The sequence below is a fragment of the Setaria italica genome, chromosome IX (assembly GCF_000263155.2).
Source record: "Setaria italica strain Yugu1 chromosome IX, Setaria_italica_v2.0, whole genome shotgun sequence".
Lineage (NCBI taxonomy): Eukaryota > Viridiplantae > Streptophyta > Magnoliopsida > Poales > Poaceae > Setaria > Setaria italica.
Window position 1 is genome coordinate 35,840,558 of NC_028458.1, and position 9,535 is coordinate 35,850,092.

Sequence of the window (9,535 nt, forward strand, 5' to 3'; positions counted from 1 at the left end):
TGCTGAGATGCTGCAAAACATAAGCTGAAGTTAAATTTCAATTCAGAAATTCGAAATGGAGAAATAAAAATGCACCAGCCGGGAATCGAACCCGGGTCTGTACCGTGGCAGGGTACTATTCTACCACTAGACCACTGGTGCTTCGCGTAAGGATCAAAGGAAAATATAAATTGTGTAAGAAGACTTGTGATTCAGATAGTTCTATATCCCTGTATGTTAACCCTTTTTTTCCGAATGAATATATTAACTTTTTTAGAAGAATATATCTTATGTGTATTAAAACTAGGAACGATCGGATTCTTCTTCCTTGATTTTTCTTTTTGAGGAACCTTCTTCCTTGATTGACAACTCTTGAAGTCTTAACCCAGATTTCTTATTATCCTCCATCGCTTCTTGATTACCAGATTATAAAAACAGAATGAATGGAGCTTCTGCACAAGCCAGTTAAGCTAAAATTGGAGCCAGCTCCTAATCCTTGGAGTGCGCGGCAGTGGATGTGGATGAGGAGGTGCATGTGAGACGGACTGGGGAGGCAAGCAAACAGCAAAGCTCCTTTTGTTGGCCAGTTATGGCCGGCCCGGGCTGGTGTTAGTTAAAAGTCACATGCGCGATAAGCAAAGCCGCACGCCACTCTTGTCCCCTCCAGAAAACATATATTGCCGTCTCGGAGGAAACTATAAACAACTCAGAAGAAAATTATCAGTAGCGCTAATAGAAAAGGATGTTTTTATTTATACATAAAAAGGCCATGTGATATGGTTTGCACCCATGCCTCTCATCCATCGCTACAGCAAATAGCGTCTTTTGTGAGTTGTGACGTTTGATTGCTTCACAGACAGGAGTACTCGTACTTCATAATAGCCATTAGGCAGCGGTTGGCTGGCCACTGGATAATCGTGTTTATGCAAGTCAAGGCCCCGTTTCTGAAGTACTCCTACTAATGGATTCTTAATTCACGAGGAAACTGTGGTGCTCCATGTGAAATTCCTGCGGATTCATGGGCTAAGCAAGTTGCTTCTCCTTTTTTAGTTTAGAAGGGGAAAGTTGCTTCTCCTTATCTCGCCTAACTCCCTCCACCCCTAGTGCTTGCACGTGCTTGATGATGAAGTCTACCCAACTCACATGCCCCCTGCTCCCATGGTGTCTCCATCATGTCATGTGCAAATCCTACTGTCGCTCGTGTTGAATTTCACGCACGCTTTCGCAGGTGACGGGACGGCAACCGTTCCTAAACCCTGAACTCTCCGTTTCAGCTCGTCAAATGGTAAGCAATTAAAAGATCAATCGATCAGTCAAAGAATTCAACGGTAAAGCAACCAGAGACTATGGATTGCTGTGCGATCAAAAAAACAGACTCCATTTCAGGCGAGATCCTGCTGCAAAATACATACATCAGGGCACAACGACGATCAACCCATCCTATATACAGTTTTCGATCCAACCAACGCTAGCGTCGATCGATCCATCATCACATTCACAGCTCATAAACAATATAGGTATAGGGTAGTAATTAACAAGACTGGATGGACGCCTGCTGATTGCTCAATACTGCTAATTAACACGCTACTAGCAAAAAAACAGAGACGACGATGAACAAAACAGCAGGAGCTAAGTATCATCATCCATCCTCCCCTTCTAAAGTTTACAGCAACACCGGAGTAATCGTCTTCCTCCTCCTGAATCTCTCTGGCTATCTTGCTGTAACAATGGAGGTGACGACGGCTCACGATCCGGTGGTGGTAACGGTAACAGTATCGTCCCTATCTGGCAGGCCGGACACAGGTGCGCCGAGCAAGCCCCGATTACCTGCCCATGGCGGTGCCGGGCTCGGCGAGGCGGCTGTAGAGGGCGGCGTTGAGCTGCTCCTGCGAGTACACGCGGCTGGCCATCTTGACGGCGACCTGCTGGATCATGAGGTCCTTGACGACGGAGACGCTGGCGTGGTAGACGTCGAGGTCCAGCTCGCGCAGCGCCGTCATGAGCCGCGCCGACGGGTGGTTGCGCTTGTGGCACTGCACGCGGATCATGGCCTCCAGCCCCAGGATCTTGGCGTCGATCTCCACGGCGTGGCACCGCGGCCCGGCGTCGTGGCCGCCGAGCCCGGCGGCGTGCGGGGCCGGCCGCGCGTCGCGCTCCTTCTTGAGCGCCTCGATCTGGGCGTGCAGCGTGTCCTTGTCGGACTCCAGCGACGTCAGCTTGCCGCGGAGCTCGTTGATGTAGGAGATGGCGTCGCCGAGCAGCGACGCCTTGTCCATCTTGGACACGTTGGGCACCACGGCGCGCAGCGCGTAGAAGCGCTGGTTCAGCTTCTCGCGCCGCTGCCGCTCCGCCTCCACGTGGTTCAGCGGCTCCTCGCGCCCGTTCGCCGGCTTCCGCCCACGCTTGCGCGGCCGCTTCTCCGCCTCCGGCGGCGGCGCCACCACGCGGCTGCTCTCCACCTCGCGCACCGAGGCGTCCAGGTCCGAGTGGTCCGACTCCGACTTGGCCGGCGCGCCGGTCCCCGTCGACGGTCGCGTCGTCGGCGCAGACGAGAAGGATAGCATGCCCTCGTTCGCCGTCGCCGCCGGGTGGTGGTTGGTGTTGCTGGCGCGAGAGGTGGCCTCCATCGAACGCTTGTTGTTGTTGTTCTTCGTGTCGTTCGCCGGGGCGGCCGTCAGGGTCGCCGTGTGCTGCGAGAAGAGGCTCCCGGGCGCGGTGGTGAGGCTGGCTGTGGCGGCGGGGGGCGCTGGCGACGGGTGTTCATGACCTACCGGACTGTATTAATAAGTCGAGGATCTCCCGGACTCGGGCTTGAAGAACGGCGGGGCCGCTGCCATGGAGGGATTGGACGCGAACTCGGAGAAATTGAGCTCCCGGCGGAAGGGGCCCTGGTGAGCCTGGTTGTGCTGGTGCTGCCGCTGAGGGGGCGCGGCAGCCGGCGCCGGCGGGGGAGGGGGCGCGTGCACGGAGGGGCTCGGGTTCTCCGTGAGGGTGCTCGAGCTACCGTTCTCGAAGTGGATCTGCGGCGGCGGGGGCGGCTTGGAGACAGAGATCTCGGCCGACGGGTGCGACAGGGATTCCTTGATGTCCATGACCGGCGCGTCGGCGAGCCAGAGCACGGAGGGGTCCGTCTCCGCCTGGTCCGCTCCGGCCGCGGGCTGCTGCGGCGGCGGCGCCGGAGGCTGCACGGGCGGCCACGAGCCGCCCCCCGCTCCGCCTCCGCCCCCAAAGAGCGAGCGGATCTTAGCCATGCTCTCGGCGGTCTGGAAGACGACGTCGGTGGAGCCGAGCTCGAGCACCCCCGTGCCGACGGGGACGCAGACCATGGTGCGGAGGCCGAAGTTGTAGGCCTGGCGCGCGCGCTCGCACGGCGCGGAGGAGAGGCCGGAGGCGATCCAGGTGGGCTGCCCGGCGAAGAGCGCCTGCCCGGGGAGGCCCGAGCCGTTGAGGAACGACTGCGTCATGGAGACGAGGAAGAACCACTCGGTGTCGGTGACCTCCTCCTCGACGGCCTCGTCGGGGGCCGCGGCGGCGCCGGAGATGAGTGAATTGAGCTCGCGGAGCACGCGCTTGCGGTGCTCCTGCTCGGCCTGGGCGGCGGGGGTGAGCGGCTTCTGCTTGCGCTTGTCCTCGTCGCAGCCCTTGTAGTAGCCGTCCCCCCAGCCGAGCAGCGAGGCGCCGGTGGCGGCGTCGACGGAGGACTGCCAGAAGATGGCGTAGGTCCAGGTCTCCCTGGAGCCCTCAATCATGGCCTGCAGGCGCTGCTGCAGCGTGTCCTGGTTGAACCCCGGCGCCATCGCCGCCGGCATCTGCGGCGGCGGCGGCGTGGCGGCGGCCGACGAGGCGCCGCCCCCTGCCGGCGCACCCCAAGGGAAGGCGGGGAGGTCGGCGGAGGCCATGAAGGCCTCCATCATGGAGGCGTTGTCGTCCGTCCACAGGTTCATGGGCAGCCAAGCCGAGCCGAGGAGGAGGAGGGCGGGGTGGAGACGGAAGAGGAGGCGAGGAGGAGGAGAAAAATGGTGGGTGGAGAATGGAGGGCGAGGGGAAAGCGAAAGAAATGGTTTAGAACGCGGAATCCATGGGATTAGGCACAAACCCTAAAATACCCGCGCCACGGGTGGGCGCTTGTCCCGCTTGTCGTTCGCTTGCCGAGGGCAAATCCGGAAACATGTCTTCACCGGTGGGGGCAGGGGCCTGCGCGGCGCCAAATAGTAAAACGGGTTATTCGTCGGGGTCGATTTAGGAGGGTGAACCTAAAAATTCAGGGGCGTGCGTTTGTGTAACCGCCGGGTTTGTAGCCCTCCTTGCGAAGTGGGCCCGCCTTGTCAGCGGGTGCTTATGGTCCCATAGCCCACAGGACACTCCTTTTGCATGGTTCTTGGTTTGCGGTGGGACCCACCTGTCAATGACGGCTGGTTTTGTTTACATGGCTATTTTCGATTTTGAGCATACTATTTAGAGGGGGTGGGCTCTTTTACATGTGAGAATGATGTGGATCGCCCGGTATGGATGGCAGCGGAGTGAGGCATGGGGGCATGCGTATTGGCTGGATCTCGTTGATAACTTTCCGCATAAGATAATGCTAGCTGGAAGACACAATACCGATATCCTTGAAAAGCTGGCGTTTTATTGCTTGTGATAATACTAGATTTTGCATAGATGACTGGCTGTTTTTCAAGCTACATAGAATTATTTTTTTTAGGATCTTGGTATTAAAGTGACCAAGTAATTATATATGGGAATACGGTGGCTCACCAACCATATATCGATGGGAGCAAAGAAGGGGTCGAGCATGCATATCGGCTAGATCACACGCCAGCTTTCGCATAAAAGAATATTGAGTTGTGACGATATGGTAGATCTTGTTCTTGTTCTTCTTAGAGGTTATGAATGAATGTGCGAAAATGCTTTGACACATAAAAAGCACATGCTGTTAAAGGTGTTTTCAAGGTGTCACCAGCTCATTGTCACTAATCATTTCACCAAACGTATTACATGTATAGATGGGAGCAAAGAAGGGGTGAGTATACATATTGGCTGGATCACATTCCAGCTTTTCGCTTAAAAGAATATTGACTTGTGACGATATGGTAGATTTTGTTCTTGTTATTCTTAGAGGCAATGAATGAATGGGAGAAAATGCTTTGATACATAAGAAGCACATGTTGCTAAAAGGTTTTTCAAGGTGTCATAGACTCATTGTCACTATACATTTCACCAAAGCTATTGAATCACTATTCTACGGATTTCAATAGTGAAAAAAGCCATCTAAGCTGGTGCTCATACCATTTAAGATCTATTTTAACCATTGCTTTTGTTTCCTGTTGGCATATATATTTGAAATGTGATATCAAGAGGGGCTAGCTAGGCACTTTTCACATGAAAATGTACCGGAGCGCCAAATTTTGATGTGGGAATGAGGAGGTGGAGGACATAGGACATGCGTATGCGGCGGATCACATGCATTGTAAATTTTCCACATGCAGAAAAATGAGTAGCACTCATTTTGTTATAGTGAGAGAGACTAACTTTGTGCAAAGAGAATATGCTTCTTCTTTTTTTTACGAATCACACGGTAGAAGGCATGACCGAATCCAGAAGATACGTAGAATTATGTCCGAAAAGATTTGCAAAGAAAAAAGTGTTCGCAAAGGATTTGCATCGTTGATTGTGGGATTAGTACCACGATATGCATGCTTTCCACGTACTCCTAAGTCAATTGCACACCGATTTCTCCTTTATGGGCCTAGGAGTACCACAACTGGTACGATGAAGAAGAAGAGACCCATCACCTAATACCAGTACTTTGTGAGAGCTGCATTTTTTAAGGGCAGGTAGCTCCTCTGTTGCATGAGAATTGGGATCATGACCCAAACCCTTTCTCCTTAGCCTGATCTGAATATTTCTCTTGATTTTTAGGATGCAACAAATTTGTTATTCGTAGATAATTGCCAATATGTATTTTATGAACACAGAACACATTTGTTTTTATTAAACAAAAAATATCGCTTATATTCCATGCCTCGAATGGAGTACAAGCTTTTTTTAAGATCACTCACGTGCGCAAGCCACATGTAGGAGGGTGAGCCCGTGAGTGAGCTTGAGATCGATGCGGCTGCCCGAGCCGAGCCACGGGCTCGAGACCTCGAGCTCCACTGCCGAGTCCGAGTGAGTGAGAGAGAGGCAGCCAGCCAGCTTTGTTTGACCGTTGACTAGACCCATGGGTCCATTTCGCCATTGCGGTGGAGCGAGAGAGCGAGCTGGCCCACGTGCAGCGAGACGGCGGGGGTAGGAGAAAAGTCCTCGGTCGGCGGGCCCACGCAGCAGGCAGGCGACGGGACGGGAGGGGGAGGGGAAAGCGACCCGCCCGCGATCTTATCGTTTAAAACCTGGCACAAAATCTTGGCCGTCCGTTCGCGCCCTCACGTGTTTAGCGAGCCCGGCATCGTGCGGCTCGTGCTTTGCTTGGTTTTAGCAGCATAGTTTATACCGGGGCGAAGCAGATGCGCGTGCTGCTATATTAACGCGGGTTAGTGTGTGATGATTCGGCGGTCTGGAGGTTTAGTGTTGATAATAAACAGGCGGGCCAGTTGTGCAAGGCAGGTGGCCGCCAGGTCGCTGTCGCGGCCCAGGATTACTCTAATCCACTCGCGCAACTTGACCACCGGATGCGCCACTACGCATTCACGCACTTTTGGATTCCGCAAGCAAATGCTACGCTCACCCCACCACTGGCTTGAAGAAATAACCATGTAGAAAGATTGCAGCAAAAGTACTCATGATAAAAGCTTCTAAGGCCCTAGATTAAGCAAAAAAAAATGTGTATGTTTGCATAGGCCATTTCGATAGTAGACAAAGAATAAAGGCATAAGTGCAACGGGCGCAAGTGCACACACAGGCACACACCATTCTCTTGACATAAAATGGTACAAAAAGCTTAAGCGGCTGTTTTCATGTTGGTGTTTTCAGCCTTGGTAGCTGATGTCGTCGCTCCAGAACATACTCTAACACATATCGAGTAGTGGAATATGAGGAAGGCGATGCAAATTATATCATGTAAATTTCTAAAAAATCAGGGCTAAATGAAATGATTTAAATAAATTTAGTGCAAATCAAATGAACTGCGGTGGAAAACTTTTGAACATATGGGGGCGCATGGCCCTTGCTAGGCTCCATCCCTACATGCAACTGAGGTTTAGATGGCCGCATAATACAATCTTATCCGACTTTTGGCAATTATTTATTTGGAAAAAAACTCCAAGCAATCAAATCTATAGGAGTGAGCAGTAAGACCATCGACACTTAGCTCTTTTTTTTATGAAAGTGACAAGGGAGATGTGGGTCCACACCGAAGGAACTACCATTGATTCAAATGAGGGAGCATATGATGTTACAATGGCCGTTGGTTTAAAATAGTAGACGGTGGGAGACCACGATTCAAAACGCATGGTATCCAGTTTGTTGTATATTTCGAAATATAGAATGTTTTAAATTCATTTTATTCGTGCTTGCATTAAGACAAAACATGTGGATTGCCACGCTGCATAGCAATGGTGTCCATGTAAAGACTATGTATGTATAATGATCATATTAACACCATCCGTGCTATGGGCAACGACTTGTTGAGGATTGAGGAGACACGTGCCATTTTTTTGTAAGCGACAAGGAAATTGTGGGTCCACATCGAAGGATTTACCATCGATTCTTATCAGCAAGTTCCAGAGGATGCATGGTATATTACTTGAAACAACGGAAGGCGGGGAAGTGAGATTTTAATCATTGCTAATTCAGATTAAATGTAATGGAATGTAGAATGTTCTAAATTAGTTTTGTTTGCTTTTGGCATTAAGTGTTCACTCTTAAAAAAAGTGCTCACTCCTTACAAAATATGGTCACGTCTAGTCTAACAATGTCCTCATGAATTTATAATGTTTTTGTTAGTCGCGTAAGCCGTGGATCATGGAAGAAGAAAAAAACAAGATGGCAGCGTCGCGTGTACGCGTAGCGGAAGGAGATATCATAATCTAGTAACCGCGTCCATCTGCACGACTGAGGGGCGCGCGGAAGCTTCACGGCACTGGGGTGGGGGTGGAGTGGAGCACGTTTTGCTCGCGTGGTGGGCCGCCCGCCCCGTCCGAATGCAATGTTTTTCACCGGTTGTCGTCACGTGGTGGCGGGGCCTGCAAGCATGTGATGTGAATGAGGGGCAGCACGCGTTCCTCCTGCTTTCCCATTTCCCTTTCTTTACGCCGCACCTGGATTGGTTCGTTGCAGGAGCTTTTTTTATTCTAATTATTATTATCTGTCGCCATTGTTTTATCTGGGCTCACATATTTACGTACAGGCCCTGCAACTCCTTCACTTTTATTTTTCACAACCCGGCTTGCTCAATTAGATACTGGAGCTTTAACTCTAGTGAACAATAGGTTAGGTGAGCCATCGATCTCGCAGCAGATAAACACGGCTGCCAAGTTCTGAGGCACTCCCTCGCGTAGATATAGTGCAATATAGAAAAATTAAAATGATCTATAATTTGAAATGAAGAAAGTAGCTCTGAATCGTGTAAGGGAAGGTATGGAACCATGTGGTTGCATTGGATTGGTCTCCTCTGCTCCTCCGACCCGCTTGTCTATTGCTCCCTTAGCTAGCTTCTTCAAGCTCCAGCCCCGGCAGGTTGGCCCATCCCTGTCCTTAATTACTCCATTTCATTTGCCGACATGTATCATGCACCTCAAAATGTATATGCAGTTTTGCCATGAGAAAATTGGGGGCTGCATTGTACTAGGGCAGAAGGGGTCCAGGGAAATTAGAGCGGAGTTGAGGGACGTGTCTGCAAAAGTAGGAGAATGGTCCGGTCGCAAGTGGCCCAGCAGGCTGATGATTGGTTGGATTTTTCCTTTGTTTCCTTGTTGCTGAATTGAGCCGGTATATAATAGGAATAGGAACAAGGGACGTTGAATGGATGAGTGAATGAGCTAGAGCTGTGACGTTTTGTTGCCTTGTTCTTGGAGGCTGGAGCCTCTGCCAGTGCCGCCGTGCCCCGTAGATACTTACAAGATACACAGTACCCGCCCGAAAAGGACGCGAGCGATGGAAGCATGGACGCCTCGCCGTCGAGCGTCGAGTCGAGAACCGGCCGGAGGAGATGGACCGACGCCGACGGGGAGGATAAAACAGATGGATGAGGTGACGGTGCCCGGACGATCGGAGCGGCGGAGGAGATGGAATGGAACTACCACGATGGAAGAAGGTGAGGCAGTGAGGCCCCATGCCTCGCATTGGCATTGGCATGGCGTCCATCCGCGCATGTGATACACGTACGTACTGACACTGCCCTGGATCGCAACAACCACCACACGAATGACACACCTACCTCGCTCGCCATTCGCCTGTTCTGCAGGCCTCGCACGTGCTACCAATGTTCGCTCACAGCGTGCCAACAGTGGGTCCATTCATTCAGGTGCTGGATGAATAGATCACTTAGTAGCACGCCGACAGCGCCTGCTGATAACAGTATGGTAGTAAGTTGGTAATGGTAACCACGGGTTTAACTCTC

At 51.7% G+C, this 9,535-nt stretch overlaps 1 protein-coding gene and 1 non-coding gene across 2 annotated transcripts; both read right to left on the minus strand.

Moving 5' to 3' along the window:
* Positions 1-70: 70 nt before the first annotated feature.
* Positions 71-141, minus strand: TRNAG-GCC. Its single transcript has one exon. It is a non-coding gene; the product is annotated as a tRNA-Gly (tRNA).
* A 1,189-nt stretch (positions 142-1,330) lies between these two features.
* Positions 1,331-4,020, minus strand: LOC101773234 (transcription factor MYC2-like). Its single transcript, XM_012842927.2, is given in 1 exon segment — positions 1,331-4,020. A coding segment is annotated over 1 exon segment (2,121 nt). The 5' UTR covers positions 3,924-4,020; the 3' UTR covers positions 1,331-1,802.
* Between the last annotated feature and the right edge of the window lie 5,515 nt (positions 4,021-9,535).